Below are 21,583 nucleotides of genomic sequence, written 5' to 3'. Positions count from 1 at the left end.
CCTCCTCCTCTTCCCTTCCTCCGCCTCTTCCTCCTCCTCCTCCTCCTCCCCTCCTCCGCCTCTTCCTCCTCTTGTTCCTCCTCCTCCTCCTCCTCCCCTCCTCCGCCTCTTCCTCCTCTTGTTCCTCCTCCTCCTCCGCCTTTTCCTCCTCCTCTTCCTCCTCCTTTTTTTTCCAGTGTACAATAATTTGCTACTGTATCCATGTATCTGTACTTGGGACTGTCACTCCTCAACGTCTCTCCTCCGTTGTGTTTCTCCACCGAATGAAACGAGAGGAACCAGAACCAATCAGAACAGGTGGAGGTTCTTCTCTGTTCTCCAAGACAGAACCGTCAGAACCGTATCTGTCAGTGTGGAAACACAATAAGAACATTAAGAACCTTTCAAATGATCAGTTTTATGATCTGCAGGATTCTTATTGAACTTGACTCAACCTGTAGTATCGTTGTATTTACAGAATATGCACACTTACCGCGGCATCAGGGAATACACAGACTAGTACTTTTACTTCAATACTTTAAGTATATTTTAAAGGAAGTACTTTCTTACCTTTCTGTTTGTTTATTTGTACTTTAGTGTTTTAGTTCCTCCTCTGCTCATCTGTAGCTCACACTCCGACACAACAGGTGGCGCTGTGACGCTTCTGAGCGCAGGTCACGAGGGTAACAGAAGGAGGAGGAGGAGGAGGAGGAAGAGGAGGAGGAAAAAAAGGAGGAGTAGAAGAACGTCGCGCGCACTGCGTCAGCCTCTCAGTTCAAGATGGCGGACACGGGGGGTGAGTACGCTGCACGTTTCTCTGAAACCTTTCATCACATTTGAAACTCGCTCAGTTTTCAAACGGACAAGTGAACGTCACTTATCCTTGTGAGACGTTCACGTGCTTCGGTCTCACGAGTAAACTGATCCGAGAAAAAACGAGTTGAGGCGAAGAACCGAGCTCGAGCTCCACGTGCTCACGTGCTCACGTGTTCTCTCCGGTTCTCTCCGGTTCTCTCCGGTTGTGCTCGCTGCACCTCGGTCTGTCGGCTCGGTGGGATGGCTCGCGTTCACCGGACAGAACCGGACAGAACCGGAGATGTTCGCGGCCCCGTCGCTGAGCCACGTGCGACTCGGGCCGGAGCTAAACCAGAACGACTGAAGAGACTGTGTGTGTGTGTGTGTGTGTGTGTGTGTGTGTGTGTGTGTGTGTTTTAAATCCAAGCCACGTGTTTGATCGATACACTATTTGATCTGTTCATGTTTTTATGCGATGATCAGTGAACAGGCCTGTTAGCTTCGCGTGTTAGCCGCTCATGCTAACACGCGAAGCTAACAGCCACGTGTTGCGTGAGGCCACGTGAGCGGCGGCTCGAACGGTTCAGTTTGAAACGTGATGTTTTATGAATCATTTTCTTTTCTTCAGTTTTTAACATCACATTTTGTTTCCTCAGCATCTGTGAAGAAGAAGAAGATGACAAAGAAAATAAGCGAAGATGAAGTCGCGGTGAGAGATTTAACTTATAGTGTAAATTAAATTTATCACTTGAGAAGAATTATTAAATATGAACTTTAATATTGAACAGGAGATTCAGCAGAGCGGCAACTTCCTCATCCAACCAGAGAGCAAGGTGGCGTCGCTGGACACGTCGCAGTGGCCGCTGCTGTTAAAGGTCTGTGACATCACACATCACATCCCCACGCACCATCGGTCATATAAACATAATGTGAATATTGATTATTCTGCTGCTCAATCGTGTGACGTGATGAACCTGTTTATCCATTCTCTGAGCAGCAGCCATCTTGTCTGTGCCCTGCTCCCGTTCTGGGGGCGGAGCCTCTCCGCTGCGGTGCCGGTGTCGCGTCGGCGTTTTGCCCACGTGGACCCGAACCGGGCGGAGAGAAGGACTCGAGTCGTCTGCTGCCGAGACGCGACTTGACTGATCTGATCACACGACGCAGAGACTTGATCAATACATCAGAATAAGAGCGGCTGCAGGAAGCACAACTTCCTGTTTCTCTTCATACAGGAAGTGAAGCCCAATACCAACGAAGGAGTCGTCTGAGATTTACCTTTGTTTCCTGTAGAACTTTGACAAACTGAACGTCCGGACGACTCATTACACGCCGCTGCCCAACGGCAGCAACCCCCTCAAGAGGAGCATCCAGGACTATGTCAGGTAACACGCTAACGCTAATCTAGCGGCACCAGGACTCCTTTGGAGAGTGTTAATGCTAAGCTAGATGCTAACGTCACTGAACTTGTACTGTCTCCTCTCAGGTCGGGCTTCATCAACCTGGACAAACCGGCAAACCCGTCGTCTCACGAGGTCGTGGCCTGGATTCGCCGGATCCTGCGCGTGGAGAAGACAGGTCACAGTGGGACGCTGGACCCGAAGGTCACCGGATGCCTGATAGTGTGTGTGGACCGAGCCACGCGACTCGTCAAGTCCCAGCAAAGCGCAGGTACGTTAGATGTCAGGCGAGGAACCGTCGTAGTTGTGTGGCGGTTCCCACCCAGCTGACGCTGCGTCAGCACAGTAAAACAAGCGGCTTCCTCACTACTCTCTGTTTGTGTTGCAGGTAAAGAGTATGTGGGAATCGTTCGGCTGCACAATGCGATAGAGAACGAACACACTCTGGCTCGGGTAAGTGATCGATCGATACCGAGTCATTGATCAGGTTCATTAATAACTAAAGTTTTATAGTTTATCTTTATGATATGTTGTTTCTGCTGATCACCAGGGTCAGTCAGTCACATCAATGTTTGCACACCACGTGACCCGTCACTAACTCTGGTTCTGCAGACGTTGGAGACCCTGACCGGCGCCCTGTTCCAGCGGCCGCCGCTCATCGCCGCCGTGAAGCGTCAGCTGAGAGTCCGGACGATCTATGAGAGCAAACTGATCGAGTATGACCCCGAGCGGAGGCTAGGTGAGGTCACGTGACTGACACGCCTGTCAATCTTCGTCACTTTGACCCACAGATGTGTTCTGAAGGTTCAGAGGTCGTGACCCCTGATGTAAGAGGTCACCTGTCTGTGTTCTGTGCAGGAATCTTCTGGGTGAGCTGCGAAGCAGGAACGTACATCCGGACGCTGTGCGTCCACATGGGCCTGCTGCTCGGGGTCGGAGGTCAGATGCAGGAGCTGAGGAGAGTCCGGTCGGGAGTCCTGGGAGAGAAGGTGAGGCCAGAGGTCAAACCGTGAGGTCATCAAAGTGTTGAGTTCAGGCCTGCTGCACGGTGCTGGTCTGATAATTTAACTTTGAGACAGAAACGTGCGGCAGAGACTTGAGTCGCTTCGTCTGGAGTCTCGCCGCCGCCGACATTATCATGACATCGTCACGTGTTTCTTTCAGGGTAACTAAGCAAACGAGCGCAGAGTAAACAATCTGCTTCCTGTTGACGCCTAAATGGTAACGTGACCATATTTCGAGGTTTAACGGACGGGAGGTTTCGTGTTTCTGTGATGCTCAAGTTGTAGATATGGGGCCTGCCCTCTTTTGACCACGCCACCTGGTGTTTTCAGGACCACATGGTGACGATGCACGACGTTCTGGACGCTCAGTGGCAGTTCGACCACAACAAAGACGAGGCGTACCTGCGGAGAGTCGTGTTCCCGCTGGAGAAGCTGCTTGTGTCCCACAAGCGTCTGGTGATGAAGGACAGTTCGGTAAGTCTTTGTCGTCTTCGTCGTCGTCACATTTCCTGGCATCACAGCGTCACGTGTCTGACCTGGTGACCTTTGTCTACAGGTGAATGCCATCTGCTACGGCGCCAAGATCATGCTGCCCGGCGTCTTGCGCTACGAGGATGGAATCGAGGTGAACCAGGACATCGTCGTCATAACAACCAAGGGGGAGGCTATCTGCACAGGTGTGTGTGTGTGTGTGTGTGTGTGTGTGTGTGTGTGTGTGTGTGTGTGTGTGTGTGTGTGTGTGTGTGTGTGTGTGTGTGTGTGTGTGTGTGTGTGTGTGTGTGTGTGTGTGTGTGTGTGTGTGTGTGTGTGTGTGTGTGTGTGTGTGTGTGTGTGTGTGTGTGTGTCAGAGCCACATGATGAGTGTGTAGCTGCAGTAGCCTTCGGGCTGTGATGACCTGCTATCTATCACCCTACTCTGATGGCTCAGATCAATACGTCTGATCACCTGTTGATCAGATGATTAATGATTGGTCGGTTGTTGCTGTGCAGCCGTGGCTCTGATGACGACGGCGGTGATCTCCACATGTGACCATGGCGTGGTGGCGAAGATCAAGAGGGTGATCATGGAGAGAGACACGTACCCCCGTAAGTGGGGACTGGGCCCGAAGGTACGAGTCAGCTGATCAATAATCTGATCAGAAAACTGAAACAATCTGATAAATACAATGATCAATAATCTGATCATCTGTTTAATTCAGGCGAGTCAGAAGAAGATGATGATTCAGAAAGGACTCCTCGACAAACACGGGAAACCGAATGGCAGCACGCCGTCGGACTGGAGGAGCGGATATGTTGACTACAAGTGAGTCGGGGGCGGGGCCGACACGCTGTGGGTCTGGCTGAAGTGCTGGGGGCGTGTCTAACGCAGACAGTTATCCCTCACAGAGCTGCCGTGCTTTGTGAGGGAGTCGCTCTGCTACAGGAAGTCTCAGGTCTGAGCTTAGAGGCTCTGCCATTGGCCGAGCTGCCGCTCACCTGACACAGTGACAACACCATCTGTTTAAATAAAAAACATTTTCAGAACTTTGTCGAATATAACTTTTTATTTTGATTCACAGTGTTTCCAAAGTAGAGGACGGGTCAGGTGACGCCTCAGCGAAGGTAAACTCATCAACCATCACTGATCAGTGTAATTTAAACATTAATCTCATTGAGCCACGATGCTGACCTTTGACCTCTGACTTGCAGAGAAAGAGGGACGCGACAGACAGCGATGGAGAAGCTGCGGCGACGCCCTCAACGCCGGTGACACCGTCGACGGATACGAAGAAAGAGAAGAAGAAGAAAAAGGAAAAGAGGGCGAAGCTGGAGGAGGCGGAGCCTGCCGAGGAAGAGGCGGCACTCGATGGAAGCGGGGCGGAGCTTATGAGCGTGGTGTGTATGATGTTTGGACTCTGGTCACATGAAACATTAATATTATATAATAATGACTACAACGTCGGACTATGTCTGTTCGGTGCTGACGTGATGCATTGTGGGTAGAAATGTTAGGGTTGGGTTAGTTATGGACTTTCTTTTATTTTTAAACTTTTTAGTTCACTTCCTTTAGTTTAAGCTCCGCCCCTTCAGGTGCCTGCAGCTCACATTGACCAATCACGATTCCGTTTCTGTGCAGGTCAGTGAAAGCAAGAAGAAGAAGAAGAAGAAGAAACAGAAAGACGGCGACATGTCAGAGTGACGACATTAGACTCCACCCCCTCACAAACCTGTCTGGACCTCTGGACGCTAAGCATTCTGGGAGTTTAACAATGGACTGCACAAGCAGAAAAGACATTTTTGTTTTTATATAAATCTTATTTTGTCTCTTTGTAAATACCTGAGCAGGAAGTCTGTTTATAATTTCGAATTAAAAGTGTTTTCAGTACTTGTTCAGGTGACATCACCTCAAACTGAGTGGGGGCGTGGCCTTAGATTGTCTGACACATCGTCTAGTCACTGACTTTCAGTGACATCAGAACTAATGTTATTATATTAATATGATAATGTAATAACCGTTCAATATCACAACATCGTATCAAGGTTCTTTACATAGTGACCTCATAACAAGCAGCTGTGACGAGAGAAAAACTCTTAACAGAACCAGAATAGCTGCTGTGACCAGCGAGGTGCATGATGGAAGCTGGTTCCAAAAGGGGAGGAGCCTGGTGGCTGAAGGTTCTATTTCCTGTTCTCTCTCAGACTCTAGGGGTGAGGTCCAATTGTATTAGGAATTTTCCTAAATGTTGTAGTGACCCTGAAGTGTTTCCTCAGTAACATGATGTCCAGATTCTGAAAGTTTTTCCTATCTCCTGTAGCAGAGGACACTGGAGCTTCCTATGTGAGGAGTAATAGACCCACAATTCATTGCGGCCGCAATATTTAACGTGACACGTCATGAACGAACAAACAATTCAATCTGAAGAAGAGTATGAATATGATCCAGATGTCAGTTTGTTACATATGAATCATAAAACACTGAACCATGCTGATGGAGCTGCTGAGGTTTTTGTAGTTCATCTTCAGAAATGTGTCGTTTCTCATGCCTTTTTAAATAGGTCTGACAAAATCCCTGAGATCACGCTTCTGAGACGTGAACGACATAGAAAAAGGAATTTGTCCGATTGTGCTCAGACAGTTTGATCGGCCTCACGTGTGGTGATTGAGGCAATAGATGTAGTTCATCAGGCTGATGTGATGTCACTGCTCTGGAGATGGTTCTTTTCTCAAAAGTTCTCCCGTTTTTTTTAGTCACCAAAGGTTTATCATTTGAAACAACTGTTATACTTCGAAGAGATGAAAACGACAGAATCTGAAAGTTATCAGTTTCGTTGAAGTGAAACCTGATGCGATGGAGACTGTGTACGTCATGTACAGTAATTATAATAACTATATATAATACACATGATATTACGCCATTCACGGGTCTGTTGAGTCCTCGTGGTCGTTCCAGGGAACAATGGATAAAATCGTGAGGGTTGAATTAAGTGGGCGGGGCATTCGGGCAGATTGAGTTGCTTCTGAGTGACGTCAGCGATCAGCTGTGCAGCTGTGGATGTAAACACAAGAAGGTTTTATATTCCAGCTCGTTGACCTTGTTCCTGACGGACCGGACGTTGGCCGGACAGTAGCAGTTTCTCAATGTGCGTTCTTCTCTGTACTCGTGTTCTCGTGAAACGTCATCAGTCGCGGCCAAAGTACTGTTCCAATACAAAGAACGCATCGAGCCAAGAACGTCCACATGCCCGGATGTCGGAGGAGACGTGTTCCTGGGAGAGCCAAGTATCCCAGAATGCATTTCGCAACAACAAACGGCAACGCGATTTTGATCCATTTATATATTGCAATGCTATTTTCCTCACTCACTAAAATGTCCTCCACAACCCACCACAACGTTTATTTCCCGGCACTGGCCATTATGTGTAGTCTAAATTTTATAACCCTTTTTCTTTCTTTTCCTTTGCTTTGGCCCACACTCCTGCAGGTAGTTGGCAGTAATGTGCCATACCCACTATAAAACCAGAAGAAAGAAAGTACGCTGCTGTTCCAATTGCAGAATGACCATTCTGCGTCCTCCTGTTCTCTGCAGAATGTTCACCCGAGTTGAACTCTCAAGAACGTTCTTGAAACGTACTCGCGTACTTTGGTATTGAGACACGGCCAGAGTCTCCTTCCCGATGAGAGCTGTTTATTCGGAGTGTTGGTTCCGACCCACTCACGGAACCATCGGGTGTTGACACCAAACTGTGTCAAGAAATAAAACAAAACTGAGATTCAGTTGATTTTCATGTTTCATATTTTATACTTCAGGTATTAATGTTTCTGAGAAGCAGTTTGTGAAACAGCGTCACCGTGTGGTCGGTTTGAAGGCAACTTACACCTCCAGAGTGACAGGGCGTGTGGCCTAAGGCTCCACCCGCAGCAAAGTTTGAACTGTTTGAATATTCAAATCTTGATTAACCAGTTAAATGTGTAGCGTTACCCATAATGCAGCAGTTGACATTGAACATAGAATAAATAATTAATAATATTTCAAACCAACAAACTCCACAATTTCATCATTAATAATAATGATAATAATAATAATAACCCTTACCCTAATAATAAATCACATTCAAACTAAAACAATCCCCCGCCTCCTCCAGTGACGTCCCTCCTCTGATTGGTCAGACACAGTGGCAGGCAAGCGTGTCACTGTGTGAGCTGGTGACGACTCTCACTCTGTGATTTGTCAGTCTCTGGAGGTTGGAGGTCAGCCGCAGCAGGCGCGGGCTCGGCTCGAACACGACCCGGCTCGGGTCCGTGGGCTCAGGTCGGTGGTACGAGTCCAATACCTCCAGTGTGTCGAGTCGCCGCAGCAGCTGCAGCGACAGGAAGTCGTCATCTGAGACGTGCTGATGTCTGCAACACAAGACAGCAGGTTACCACGGTAACCAGCAGGCCCACTCCGCCGACGAGCGCCACTCACCTGATGTGGAGCGTTCGCAGGTGAGGGAACAGCTGTGGGAGGAGCCTGACCAGGTCGGAGGAGGAGCTCCAGGGCTCCAGGTGCAGGTGCTCCAGGCAAGGAGCTCGGAGCGACGCCACCTGCAGGTCGTCAGGATGCAGCTCCACACACAGCGTCAGGCTGTGCAGCGACCTCGGCAGGAAGTCCACGTACGCTGCCAGAGGGTGGCCTCCTATTGGACAGACACACTGAAGTCACGGTGACATCACGGTGACCTCATCACGTCAGTAGAATCAGATGTGTCACAGACGCTCACCATGCACACTGAGGCTGCGCAGCTCAGGCAGTGACGTCAGCCATGTTGTCAGGTGACAGACGGGACCAGGTACGGAGTACAGGTGGAAGATTGACAGGCTTTGGAGGCGGGACAAAGGCTGCAGGACTTCCTGTGTCACCGCAGCATCGTAGTCGAGCAGCTGAAGTTCCGACAGCTGCACAGCGCCGCCACCTGCTGGAGGACACACAACATACCTGCAGAGGTATGACATCACAGCTCGCTCAGAGCCAATCAGGTTCACTTGTGAGTTTACCTGAGAGGTGGGCGGGGCAAAAAAAGTCACGTGACAGCGTTTTGTAGGTGATCATGGTCCAGGACAGGTGTGTGAGGTCGGGCCGGTGAGTCAGGATGCTGCCGGGCGTCGGGACCCACAGGCTGCCGTCGTGATGCAGCAGCAGGGAGGTGAGACGGGTCAGCTGACCGACGGCGTCCAGCAGCTGAGAGGACAGACAGGTGAGCTGCACCTGACAGAGGCTGAGCTGCGTCAGCTGATTACTCAGAGGAAACAGGAAGTCCAGGGTCTTCAGCGGCGTGGAACAGGAAGTGATGGACAGGCGCTGCAGCTGCTGGAACAGTTTCAGCTTGTCGAGACCCCCTTCTCTCCAGTCGTCCAATCGCAGGGCACGAAGGGCCGGAAGCGACGCAGACAGCTGCCACAGGTGTTTGCTCTTTCCTGAACACACCATCACGCTGCCCACGTGCCTCTGAGCCAGGCTGCGCCAGAACCGGCGGTTGTACCTGGAGAAGTGACGCAGCACGACGCAGAAGCCGCGCCACAGGGGGCGGGACTTATCCAGCAGGTGTCTGAAGTGTGAGCAGGTGCAGCGCATGCTCAGCTTGTCTTTCCACGACAGGAAGCTGAACACCTGCAGCCACAGCTCGGCGGGAAGCTGCGGGAGTGACGTCATCACGACCTCACACCTCCTGGCGGGAGACCACCGACCGATCAGCTCGTCCTTCCCCGGTACGTCCCCGGTCCGTCTCGTGTCCGGCCGCGGTCCGTCTCGTGTCCGTCTCCAGTCTAATCGGGAACGTTCCTGCTTCCTGGTGCGTCAGTGCGCGATCGAGGTCTCTCTGCTGATGCCACAGTAAAACCACAGAAGAAGAAGAAGAAGTGGGAGGACCGCGCGGCAGAGCACGACCAAAACCACAGAAGAAGAAGGATCAGGAAATGATCGTCAGCGTGATCAGATGGACGGTGAGTAAACATCTGCCGATCAAATGATCGATTGGCTCTGTAGCGGGTTCACGGATCGATAGTTCGATCAGATCAGCTGATCAGATCGTGTTTCCTTCTCGATGTGAATCCGATCTGTTGCTGAAAACAACAATATGATTATCAATAATGTTATTGATCCGACCTCCTTCAACAGTAATATAGATAATCAATAATGAAGCACCGACGATTATTGGTCAGTTGAGGATAAACAGTCGTAATTGTTTAATCACTTGATTGATCGATTTTCATAACATGTATTATACATACACACATCCTTATATATATCTTTTTTATTATATATGTATAATAGATGTGTAGAAATGAAGACAATCTACATGTTACTTGTTCAGACTCGTCCGTAGATAAACATGAGTTTATGATTTATTTTGTTATTTATCTGATCAATAATAAGGTGAGGCAGGTGACGTCATGGTGACCTCAGCAAACAGAAAGCGTTCAGTCGTCACAGGAAGTGCCCGGAAGATGAAAGACAACGCGGCCGACTGGCACAACCTGATGATGAGGTGGAACAAACTGAACGAGGACGGATTCAACGTCGCAGAAAAGATCGTGAACATCAGACTGTGAGTTCAATAAAGTTTTATTAATAGCATCAAACTGTGAGTTCAATAAAGTTTTATTAGTTTAGTTTGATTCATTAGTTTTGTTGTGAATGTATTAATATGTTGATATTAATATTAATATGTTAGGGTAATATGAGACTGAAGCCTGCAGGCATCTCACTTCTCTATGTCATCAGCCTGATGTCATCAGCGCAATGTCATCAGTCATCTTTAACGTGTTCAGTGTGATTCTCTTCTGACATCTAGTGATGTCATCCACCTGTGCCCTGGACCCCCTTCCCACAATCATGATTAAATCAGATCTCTCTGCCATCAGTCCCCTTATCACAAAAAAAATAAACCACCCCCTCCAGTCTGGCCATGTTCCATCCCCCCTCAAAACTGCTGTCATCAAACCACTACTAACAAAAAAAACACTTTTTATACCCATAAGTCCCTGCCAACTAAAGGCCCATATCCAACCTCCCATTTCTTTCCAAAGTACTTGAAAAAGCAGTTGCCGCTCAGCTCCAGGACCATCTTCAACAATACAACCTGTTCGATAAGTTCCAGTCAGGCTTCGCTCCGCCCACAGCACAGACCTTCTGATGGCAGCCGAGGCTGTCTTTCCCTCACTTCTCATCCTCCTTGACCTAACCGCAGCATTTGACACGGTCGACCACCACATCCTCCTCAACCGCCTCCACTACGATATAGGACTATGACATTCTGTTTTGGACTGGTTCACATCCTAGCTTTCTGGAAGGACCGAGTAGGTCAGCTTTGGGGGAGCCAAATCCAACACACACGCTGTCACATGTGGTGTCCCTCAAGGGTCGGTCCTCGGTCCAACCCTATTCATCCTGTACATGCTCCCCCTTGGCCGCATCATCAGCCAGCATGGAATCTCTTTCCATGCTACGCTGATGACACACAACTCTACCTCAGAATTAACCCAACCCCCTCTGCTGCTCTGTCTTCTTCTTCATCCTCACTGACCTCCTGCCTGGAGGAGTCAGAACTTCCTTCAGTTAAACAGCTCCAAAACTGAAGCCATTCTTGTCGGCACCCCACTTCAGGCCCAGTCATCCCTCATAACCACCATCACCTTTTCTCGAAAAAGACATCCCCCCTCTCATCAACAGTTACTGGACCCTCACCTTACCTTTGAAAACCATATCAAACATCTGTGCAAATCATCCTTCTTCCACCTCAAGAACATTGCCAAACTCCGTCCCACACTCACCCTTTCCGATGCCACAAAACCTAACCCGTCCACGCCTTTGTCTCCTCCAGGCTGGATAACTGCAACGCACTTCTCATTGGGATCCCTAGCAAGAGTCTACAGAAACTCCGGCTTATACAAAACAGTGCTACTAGGATCCTGATGAGTGCCTAAATATGAACACATAACCCCCATCCTTCACGCCCTTCACTGGCTCCCCATCTCCTCCAGGATCCAGTACAAAATCGCTCTCCTCACCCACCAGTGCATCCATGGCAATGCTCCACTCTACCTAGGAACTCCTCACCGAGCAAACTTCACCGCAAAACTTCCGTTCACAAAATGGCCACCGCATTCATCCCCCCAGAACCAAACTCAGCCTTCTGTTCTGCTGCCCGTCATCTGTGGAACCCAGTCCCAGACCTCCTGAGGGCCCCACAGACTGTCAAGGCTTTTTAAAAGAGGCCTAAAAACTTTTCTAAAAAAAACAACTTCACTAACTTAATTTTTAGCAACTATTCTTGTGCTTGATTTTTTTTTCTAGATCCTGCTTTTACTCTGTAGCATGTAGCAATTTTTTTACAAAATGAAAAGTGCATTATAAATAAAATGTATTATTATTATTAGTGGAGAAGTTGTTTATTACAACAAACTCACTCAATCATGTTTAATGTCTCTCGTCAGTTCTCAGAGCGACCAGCAGCTTCTGGTGGGAGAGTCTTCATCATCGTCTTCAGCAGCTCCAGCAGGGGGCGCTGCAGAGCTGGAGGACGAGTGCTGCAAACTTCAGGATGTTGTCAACAAAATGGTGACAATTTATTTTCTAGAGGGGATTGATTGATTGATTGCATTAATCCAGGAACGACGTCACTTGGTTACGTAGTTTATAGATTATTCGTTTTTAAAGTTTGAGAAACTCTGACTTTCATCTGACTTCAGTCCGTCAGTGTTAAAATAAAGTTTAGTTCATAGAACAAACTATGAAACCGTCTTCTTCCCTTTAGGTTGCCGTGGTGACAAAGATGGAGTGTCTGATGACATCACAGCGAGGCATTCAGGATCTGGAGGAGTTTCAGTTTGGACCAGAAGGAAGAAAAGTACCTCAGTTCCACACATGGAACACAAAACAGTTTGGTTAGTCCTGAGCCCTGTGATGATGTCATCATCACTCGCCTGCTCCTGAGCCCTGTGATGACTTCATCATGATGTCATCACTCGCCTGCTCCTGAGCCCTGTGATGATGTCATCATCACTCGCCTGCTCCTAAGCCCTGTGATGACTTCATCACTCGCCTGCTCCTGAGCCCTGTGATGATGTCATCACTCGCCTGCTCCTGAGCCCTGTGATGATGTCATCACTCACCTGTTCTCTGGTTTTCTGTTCCAGAGCGGACGTGTGGTTCCCTGTGCGACGCCTTCCGTTCGGAGCTGAGGCTGAAGCAGACGATCCTAGAGGAAGTGGGCCACACTGTGACCTCTGACCTCAGCGTGGTGCTCCTGTCCTGCTGGCTTCATCAGCCCTTCAACCCACCTCAGACCCGCCGGGCACTGGAGGCTCTGCTGCTGGAGACCGGGCACCGCCCACTATGATTTCATCTGTCAGCTGTTAGCTTAGCACAGGGGGAGTAGCTGGCGTAGCTTTCCCTGGACTGAACCAAATGTTTATTAAATATTGTTTTACATAAATGAACAGATATTTAATCTGACTTCTGATTTATTCACTGGTCAGAAAACTTGAACACAAATACAAAGGATCATAATTATGACGAGTGATGTCATCAAACTTCATGTGAAATCACAACACAAGATGATTCAAGTTTGTCACGTCAGTTTAATGGAGGAACAGGAAATGTGTTTATGATCAATATAACAAATCAATAGTTTGATTTCCTCCATCCTCACGTTTTATAAAAAGTAATAAAATAGTGCAACTTTTTAAACTTTGTTTTTCATATTTATCTACATATAAACATCCACATCATCGTTTCTAAGTTTCAACCAACGAGTCCAAATATGGAAACACTGAAAACAAAAGTTTACAAATTTACAATCAATTGATTCCTTAAAACCACCGATGACATCATCAAAGGTGAGAGCTGAATGAACCAATCAGACAATAGACAATACGACCGCAGAGTTCAGGGGGGTCAGGTAATAATGCTACTCATATTTACACGTTTCATTTGTCGACCTGAAGTCAGGACTTATTGATCATGAATTAATGACCAGGTCATCTGTATAAATCAGTTTACTGTTGATCAGAAACTTTTTATTTTTAACTTTTAATATTTTTTTCAAGCCTCAAAGTAAATCAATGTTTCATTCAATCTTTCACTGGAGATTCTCTCTTATGACGCTTGAATCTGAACCAGAGGTCACAGGTCACAGGTCAATCACTCAGACTAACAGTTTCATAATGAACCAAATCTTTTTAACCTCGTCGCCTTTGATCCAATACTGAGAAACATAATGTCCACTGGTCGGACCAGGAGTCAGGCTGTTTGACGGGACCAGGTGTGTGACGGGTCGGGGTGTTTGACGGGACCGGGTGTTTGACTGTCCGGGGTGTTCGACGGGACAAGGTGTTTGACGGGTCGGGGTGTTTGACTGTCCGGGGTGTTCGACGGGACAAGGTGTTTGACGGGTCGGGGTGTTTGACTGTCCGGGGTGTTCGACGGGACAAGGTGTTTGACTGGTCGGGTGTTTGACGGGACCAGGTGTGTTAGACTCTGGGAATTCAAACCACCTGACACTTGATCCTCTTCAGGGTTCAATGAGGAACTTTGTTTCCATCTGATGCCTCGATTCCCAGCAGGGCCTGGACCGCTTCCAGGGGTACGCCATCTGGAGTCTGGATGTGCATTGTCGTCCCATCTGGCCCATTGACAATGACGATCCGGTCTGACCCGGGCTCTGCCAGTTGGACTGTTAGCCCTTCAGTCTGGATGTAGATCTCCTGTCCCTCCTGCAGCTCTTTGGCCTCACATGCGTCTGTTGTGCTGGACTCAGACTGGGACGAGTCCCTCTGCTGGAGCTGAGAGGCCAGAGTCTGGACTGTGCTGGTCTCTGTGGCTCCAGGTGTCTGGGCAGAAACAGAGTCAGGTGCCTTTGTGTCTGTGGCAGTCTTGGGACTTGAACCCAGGGCTTCCTGCGGCTCCTTCGTCTGGGCTGCGATGTCAGGGGTGCTCAGAACCTGGTCTTGGTCTGCTGGAAGAGGCTCCACCTGAGCCTCAGTCTGCAGAGGCCCCTCACATGGACACACCTCCATAGGTGTGTCAGGGGGCAGAGCCTCGGTTGAGGGAGTTTTAGCAGAGGTGGAGCTGAAAACCAGAGTGAGACATTGGTGTGATCAGATCACCTGAGCAGCTGATCCAGGTGTGACACCAACACGTCTCCATGTGATCACCTGTTCTACCTTTACCCTAGACAGGAAGGGCCCAGGTCAGCTCACCTGGAGGCGGAGTCAGTGGTGGTGGTCAGCAAGTCGGATCCTTCTGGAATCACCAGATGAGACACAGAGACCGAGCAGGACTTCAGAGAGGAGGTCACAGGGGTCACCTTCGTCCCACCTTGGACAGAAAATTGAACATTAAAAAGATAAAAAATCAGTTCAGTCGTGAGCTCAGATGTCTTCACTGTACCTGTTCTGAGCATCTCAATTCCGTTCTGGTGAACTGGAACGCTGTTCTCCATCTTGAATCTCTTTGACGGCGGAAGCATCTTGGAATTCTAGGAAAGATATTGAGAAGATATCAGTGTCACAGAGCCAGGTACCAACACACTGGATCCAGATCCAACATGGACCCTGGACTCTGAGCCCAACCTGACGAACAGCTTGTTTACCTCCATGTATCGGACGTTCTTATTGGTCATACTGGAACTGGGACATGCTCCCGGAACCACCTTCATCCTGTTCACCTCGTCCATGATGCCGAGAGACCTGGCGACCTGATTCACACGGTACAAAACGTGGACCCGGTTCAGATACCACCCACAACACAAAGAAGATCACAGCAGATCAGAACTGAAGCTCTCACCTCGATGTTCCGAACCTCCAGGGGCGTGGCGCCGCCTTGTGGACTGATGATGTAATCCTGAGCCGCTTGTTTCACTTGAACCTGCAGAGACTCGTACTCACGGTAAATGTCTGGGAAGCGAGTTCGGGCCGTGCCGCCGCACTCCACCTGCGAGACAGAGGACAGAAGTAATGACTGGTCTCTGGTCCGGATTAAGTCAGATGATCCAGGTTCATGCAGCTCATTACAGTGATCGTTTTTCAGTTATAGTCTTTCTATACAGTCAGTGATCGTCTTTCTATACAGTCAGTGATCGTCTTTATAGACAGTCAGTGATCGTCTTCATATACAGTCAGGGATCATCTTTATATACAGTCAGTGATCGTCTTCATATACAGTCAGTGATCGTCTATATATACAGTCAGTGATCGTCTTCATATACAGTCAGGGATCATCTTTACATAGTCAGTGATCGTCTTCATATACAGTCAGTGATCGTCTTCATATACAGTCAGTGATCGTCTATATATACAGTCAGTGATCGTCTTCATATACAGTCAGTGATCGTCTATATATACAGTCAGTGATCGTCTTTATATACAGTCAGTGATCGTCTTTATATACAGTCACTGATCTTTTTTTCTATATATTTATATACGGTCTATGATGAATGTACCTTTGCCAGCAGCAGCTCCCACAAACTTAACACTTTGGTCAAACGAGGAAGAACGATGTCCATCAGCTCCTCATCCTCACACTGCTCCACCAGCTGTAAACAACACATGATTGTCATGGCAACACATCGCATCACCCAGCTGTATTGATCTGTCTGTTGTGTCTGTTGTGTGTCTTGTGTGTTGTGTCTGTTGTTGTCGTGTCTGTTATCTGTCATATCTGTTGTGTCTGTTGTCTGTCGTCTGTTGTTGTCATGTCTGTTGTCTGTCGTATCTGTTGTCTGTCGTGTCTTTCGTCTGTTGTGTCTGTTGTTGTCGTGTCTGTTGTCTCTGTTGTGTCTGTTGTGTGTGTGTTGTCTGCAGTGTCTGTTGTCTCTGTGTTGTCTGTCGTGTCTGTTGTCTCACTACGTAAAGAGCCTGAGATCACGTATGTAATGATAAAGATGAAACTGAATTGAATCCGAGTCCACGTCTTCACTTCCTCTTACCTCCCTCAGTCGATCTCGTCTCCTGTCCACCTGCTGCTCTGATGTTACTGTGGTAACACTGATCTTTGGAGGTCGACCACGTCGGCCCCGCCTACTGACGAGGCCCACCGTCACCTGAGAGAATCAACCATCAGATCCACCATAGAAACATTTCAAGCCCCCGTCTGACAGTGTGTAGTCAACTCACTTTAGGAAGCGTTGCCGGGGGTCGTCCGCGGCCCCGGCCCCTCCCTCTCCCTCGTCCTCGGGGCCTTCCGGGGCCCCGGTGGTGGAGGCCCCTGAGCCCGACAGCTGCTGCAGGACCCCCCTCCACCTCAAGACAGAAAGGAAAGCAGACGATAACTAACCCTGACGTCATTAAATGATTGTTGATTGGTGGATGAGTCTCCTACTCGGTTTGTTGCCATGGCAGCAGGTTTCTCCTCTGTGACTGTCGTCTCCTGTGAATGGCTGACATCTCCGAGTGGGCGTGGTGTGTTGTCAGGCCGGTTGCCGGGGGGATCGGGGTCTCCGTGGGTCGGGTTCAGTTTATAGTGTCGGTTCAGACCTCCAGGACCGATGTAGGCCTTGTCACAGGTCTGGCAGCGATGGGACCGGGACTTGTGGCTGTAGGTGAGGGAGGAGGAGGAGCCTGGCGCTGGGCCGTCCTTCCTCACACCCTCCTCCTCCTCACTCATGTCAGAGTAGTCGTCGGAGTCGGACTGGTGGCTGTCAGCCAGGTCCTCGGTCTTTATGAACTTGTAGTCTTTGGCTTTGTACTTTGGTGGTCTGGAAACGCGACCGGATCTGGTCTGGACCTTCGCCATCTTCTTCTCCCTTTTCCTCAACTTCTTTTTCTCCTCTCTGTCCTTCGCTGCCGGGGTCCGAGGGGGCGGCGAAGCAGCAGGGGGCCTGGTCACGGCGGTAGATTGGGCAGGTGTGATGACAGGAAGCGCTTTGGCAGGACTCTTCCTGGCGGCTGTTGTCATGCCGTTAATGGGTTCAATAAGTGGGACGCTAGCAGGAGTGGAAGTGGGCAGGGTTTTGATGATGGAGGTGGCCACGGTCTTAAAGGTGGAGGGGGGTGCTGCAGGTTTCTGACCCGGACCAGAGGCTTTTGATGTGGTTGGGCCTGTCAGCTTGTGGACCAATGGGAGAAGAGATCCAACGACAGGGGCGGGGCTCTGCAGCAGCAGCTGGATGGGCGGGTCCCCTGGACTCTGCTGCAAGAAGAACTGCTGGCCCTGTTGACCAATTACAGGCTGGATGTGGATGATCTGAGCGCTGCTCAAGCTGCCATTGGCTGACAGCTTCACTTGCGGATGATTGACACATACATTTTTCTGCTGAAGGGCGATGCTGGGCTTCACTTCCTGTTTCGGAGGAACCTTGATCTGGATCCTGACGGGCTCCGACTGAAAGAACAGGAAACCAGAAACTTCAGAATAAAATTAACGATCATCAAACTCTGAGAATAAACTACAAGACCCTGACGTGTCACAGATAGTCAACTGGTTTATAAAGATCTGTTCACTCAACTTTATTTATCACGGAGGGATTGAACCATCGACCTTCTGGTTAGTGGACAACCCGCTCTAACGCCTCACCCACAGTAACGCAAGCCAGTGAAATAAGCGTCTTCATTTTAAACTAAAACCAAATCTGTCACATGACCACACAGGTGTAAACAGTAAGTAGACTGTCTACTCTGCAGTTGGTTGCTTAGTAACAGAAACTCCTCTGAAGGAGGACCAGTGATGGTGAAAAGTCAGGAAAGAAAGTGTTAGTTATTTTGAGTCATGACTGATGAGAACCAATCAGAGAAGAGAATGTGATGATGTCATTGTTCTGACTCGTGGACCAGGAGCGTTTCCACACGTCTCTGATCCAGAGGCTGGAAAACTCTGCCAGGCGTAACCATGGCAACAGTGATGCTATGCTTTGACTCATTGATTTGGTCAAACAACAATAAGCTGTTTTTAGATAATCAATAAAAGAAATACAACCTGTATGGTAGTGCCAACATCTGAAGAAAAGAACTCTGTCAATCAGATTTAGCCTGCGACCCCTGACCCCTGTAGGTCCTGAACCCGTGACTCCTGACCCGTGACTCCTGACCCCTGTGAGTCCTGACCCCTGTGAGTCCTGACCCCTGTGAATCCTGATCCCTGTGGGTCCTGACCCGTGAGTCCTGACCCCTGTGAGTCCTGATCCCTGAGGGTCCTGACCCCAGCGAGTCCTGACCCCTGTGAGTCCTGACCCCTGTGGTTCCTGAACTGTGAGTCCCGATCCCTGTGGGTCCTGATCCCTGTGGGTCCTGACCCATGAGTCCTGACCCCTGTGAGTCCTGATCCTTTTGGGTCCTGACCCCTGTTGGTCCTGATCCACGTGGGTCTTGATCCCTGTGGGTCCTGACCCCTGTGAGTCCTAACCCTTGTGAGTCCTGACCCCTGTGAGTCCTGATCCCTGTGAGTCCTGATCCCTGTGGGTCCTGACCCCTGTGAGTCCTGACCCCTGTGAGTCCTGATCCCTGTGAGTCCTAACCCCTGTGAGTCCTAACCCCTGTGAGTCCTGATCCCGGTGAGTCCTAACCCGTGAGTCCTAACCCGTGAGTCCTGACCCCTGTGAGTCCTGATCCCTGTGAGTCCTGATCCCTGTGAGTCTTGACCCCTGTGAGTCCTGATACTTGTGGGTCCTGACCCCTGTGAGTCCTGATACTTGTGGGTCCTGATACTTGTGGGTCCTGACCCCTGTGGGTCCTGATACTTGTGGGTCCTGACCCCTGTGAGTCCTGACCCCTGTGAGTCCTGATCCCTGTGAGTCCTAACCCCTGTGAGTCCTAACCCCTGTGAGTCCTGATCCCTGTGAGTCCTGATCCCTGTGGGTCCTGACCCCTGTGAGTCCTGACCCCTGTGAGTCCTGATCCCTGTGAGTCCTAACCCCTGTGAGTCCTAACCCCTGTGAGTCCTGATCCCGGTGAGTCCTAACCCGTGAGTCCTAACCCGTGAGTCCTGACCCCTGTGAGTCCTGATCCCTGTGAGTCCTGATCCCTGTGAGTCTTGACCCCTGTGAGTCCTGATACTTGTGGGTCCTGACCCCTGTGAGTCCTGATACTTGTGGGTCCTGACCCCTGTGAGTCCTGATACTTGTGGGTCCTGATACTTGTGGGTCCTGACCCCTGTGAGTCCTGATACTTGTGGGTCCTGACCCCTGTGAGTCCTGACCCCAATGGCTCCTGGACCAGAGCTTTAAGCGAGTCATGTTCTGACAGAGAGATGAGAACAGTCACCCTGACAGGATTATTCTGGATTAGTCTGAACAAGACACGTGTCACCCACCTTCTTCTGGACCTGCTGGACCGAGCCGGTCTGCATGGCCACCTGCTGGGCGACGCTCTTCAGCTGCTGGGAGGCGTTGTTCTGGTTCGTGGTCTTTGGGTTCTGCTGATGAACCTGAACCTGCTGCTGGGGAACCTGGACATGGACCTGCTGCTTGGACTTGGTGACCTGGTTGATGACCTGCTGCAGCTGGCTCGGGTCGAGGGCCGCATTATGGACCGGGATGGTTTTGACCAGCTGGCTCTGCTGCAGCAGCTGAGTGGCCTCGGTGTCGGAGACCTGGACGAGCTGCTGCCTGGTAAGCTGCTCCAGCAGAGCCTGCTGCTCCTCGGCCGTCAGCCCGGAGCCCTCGACCAGGCTGCCGTCTGGCTGCACGTATATGATGGTGGTGTTGACCAGGTCCGGACCCAGGGCGGTGAGCTCCGTGCCCACCAGGATGCTCTGTTCCTCCGGACATCTCTGTAAGAAGTCCGCCAGCTGAGCTCCGGACCCTGACGGTAAACTCTCCCCGGACTCTTCGCTCCCAGCACCGAACACGGTCTGTGAACTGTCCGCGGGACGACCGTTGTGGTCCGCTGGCTCTGGGCGGTCCGGGGACTGGGTGCAGGTGGCGGCGGGGGGCTCAGGTATTGTTCCGATCGGACCACTGTCATCCTCGTTGTCCGCCATTTTGGCTGCGAGGCTAACTGTTAGCTTAGCCCTGACTGGGGGCCAGTCGGTGGCTCAAATCAACCGGATGTTTGATTGATATCCCAGAATAAACCCTGTTTTATGAAACCGGTGTGTGCCGGTGGATAAAGCGCCCCGCGGGGTTGACGGACGTCTTCACCGGTCAGTGGGAGCGGTGACACCGGGAGCAGATAACGGTTAGCGGGGGGAGTTTTGAACTAGCCTAGCTTAGCCCTCAGCGGGAGCAGAGACGCGGAAGTCCCGGACCGGAGTGACGGACTGGATTCATTGCTTTAACAGGAAACATTTTTGATGTAACCCGTTGTATTAATATGCTTTCTTATATTAGAGCAATGAATTTGTTTGGAATAACTGTTAATTTAATTACACGTGGCCGTTAACGCGTCATTCCACTAATACTGAGACTTTTAATTATGATTGAGAAATGTGTTTGATGATCTGATGATGATCTTATGATGATCTGATAATCTGATGATGATGTGATGATCTGATGATGATGTCATGATTTGATGATGATCTGATGATGATGTGATGATCTGGTGATCTGATGATGATCTGGTGATGATCTGATGATGATGTGATGATCTGGTGATCTGATGATGATCTGGTGATGATCTGATGATGATCTGGTGATGATCTGATGATTTGGTGATGATCTGATGATGATCTGGTGATGATCTGATGATGATCTGATGATTTGAGGATGATCTGATGATCTGGTGATGATCTAATGATGATGTGATGATCTGATGATGATGTGATGATCTGGTGATGATTTGATGATCTTGTGATGATCTGATGATGATATGATGATCTGATGATGATGTGATGATCTGGTGATCTGATGATGAACTGGATTTATTAACGTTGTCACATGCAGGAGAAACCAGTTCGATCCGGTTCAGAGGAGAGATCCCGGTTCCCTGTTCCAGGTTTTCCAAACAGCAGACACCGAG

The 21,583-nt window shown here is 49.6% G+C and overlaps 4 protein-coding genes and 1 non-coding gene across 10 annotated transcripts; 3 read left to right on the top strand and 2 right to left on the bottom strand.

Moving 5' to 3' along the window:
- Positions 1 to 670: 670 nt before the first annotated feature.
- On the top strand, positions 671 to 5,540 carry dkc1 (dyskeratosis congenita 1, dyskerin). 2 transcript variants are annotated; one of them, XM_035611562.2, is made up of 15 exons: positions 671 to 775; positions 1,431 to 1,483; positions 1,563 to 1,649; positions 2,065 to 2,156; positions 2,258 to 2,442; positions 2,560 to 2,624; positions 2,784 to 2,910; positions 3,030 to 3,160; positions 3,506 to 3,649; positions 3,732 to 3,852; positions 4,166 to 4,284; positions 4,375 to 4,478; positions 4,735 to 4,777; positions 4,865 to 5,050; positions 5,292 to 5,540. In XM_035611562.2, the coding sequence occupies exons 1-15, from the start codon at positions 760 to 762 to the stop codon at positions 5,352 to 5,354; spliced, it is 1,536 nt and encodes a 511-aa protein (XP_035467455.2). In that variant the 5' UTR covers positions 671 to 759; the 3' UTR covers positions 5,355 to 5,540. The 2 variants fall into 2 exon arrangements, with proteins under 2 accessions (XP_035467455.2, XP_035467454.2); XM_035611561.2 differs by lacking the exon at positions 671 to 775 and adding an exon at positions 1,021 to 1,147.
- LOC118286858 lies at positions 4,025 to 4,100 on the top strand. The gene has a single exon (XR_004785528.1). It is a non-coding gene; the product is annotated as a small nucleolar RNA SNORD83 (small nucleolar RNA).
- Positions 5,336 to 9,344, bottom strand: LOC118286826. 4 transcript variants are annotated; one of them, XR_004785502.2, is made up of 5 exons: positions 8,690 to 9,344; positions 8,416 to 8,610; positions 8,121 to 8,331; positions 7,749 to 8,053; positions 5,336 to 7,396 (listed from the first exon to the last, which is right to left on the bottom strand). XR_004785502.2 is itself a non-coding variant. In XM_035611564.2 (4 exons), the coding sequence occupies exons 1-4, from the start codon at positions 9,342 to 9,344 to the stop codon at positions 7,819 to 7,821; spliced, it is 1,296 nt and encodes a 431-aa protein (XP_035467457.1). In that variant the 3' UTR covers positions 7,431 to 7,818. The 4 variants fall into 4 exon arrangements, 3 of the variants coding, with proteins under 3 accessions (XP_035467457.1, XP_035467459.1, XP_035467458.1); XM_035611564.2 differs by lacking the exon at positions 5,336 to 7,396 and having other exon boundaries at positions 7,431 to 8,053; XM_035611566.2 differs by lacking the exon at positions 5,336 to 7,396 and having other exon boundaries at positions 7,431 to 8,053; positions 8,121 to 8,328.
- A 146-nt stretch (positions 9,345 to 9,490) lies between these two features.
- Positions 9,491 to 13,132, top strand: LOC118286829 (cyclin-dependent kinase 2 interacting protein). Its single transcript, XM_035611568.2, has 5 exons — positions 9,491 to 9,634; positions 10,068 to 10,239; positions 12,128 to 12,251; positions 12,448 to 12,577; positions 12,830 to 13,132. Exons 1-5 carry the CDS (start codon positions 9,628 to 9,630, stop codon positions 13,030 to 13,032), a joined length of 636 nt encoding a protein of 211 aa, XP_035467461.1. The 5' UTR covers positions 9,491 to 9,627; the 3' UTR covers positions 13,033 to 13,132.
- A 121-nt stretch (positions 13,133 to 13,253) lies between these two features.
- On the bottom strand, positions 13,254 to 20,871 carry znf839 (zinc finger protein 839). Of its 2 annotated transcripts, XM_035611560.1 has the most exons (11): positions 19,938 to 20,871; positions 17,937 to 18,014; positions 17,013 to 17,843; positions 16,808 to 16,933; positions 16,621 to 16,734; positions 16,135 to 16,227; positions 15,480 to 15,626; positions 15,286 to 15,390; positions 15,084 to 15,171; positions 14,894 to 15,011; positions 13,254 to 14,762 (listed from the first exon to the last, which is right to left on the bottom strand). In XM_035611560.1, exons 1-11 carry the CDS (start codon positions 20,604 to 20,606, stop codon positions 14,213 to 14,215), a joined length of 2,919 nt encoding a protein of 972 aa, XP_035467453.1. In that variant the 5' UTR covers positions 20,607 to 20,871; the 3' UTR covers positions 13,254 to 14,212. The 2 variants fall into 2 exon arrangements, with proteins under 2 accessions (XP_035467453.1, XP_035467452.1); XM_035611559.1 differs by having other exon boundaries at positions 17,013 to 18,014.
- Positions 20,872 to 21,583: the final 712 nt, after the last annotated feature.

The sequence above is a fragment of the Scophthalmus maximus genome, chromosome 15, assembly GCF_022379125.1.
Source record: "Scophthalmus maximus strain ysfricsl-2021 chromosome 15, ASM2237912v1, whole genome shotgun sequence".
Classification (NCBI taxonomy): Eukaryota; Metazoa; Chordata; class Actinopteri; order Pleuronectiformes; family Scophthalmidae; genus Scophthalmus; species Scophthalmus maximus.
Note: the sequence above shows the minus strand (reverse complement) of the source record. Positions and strands in the feature narration are given on the sequence as shown.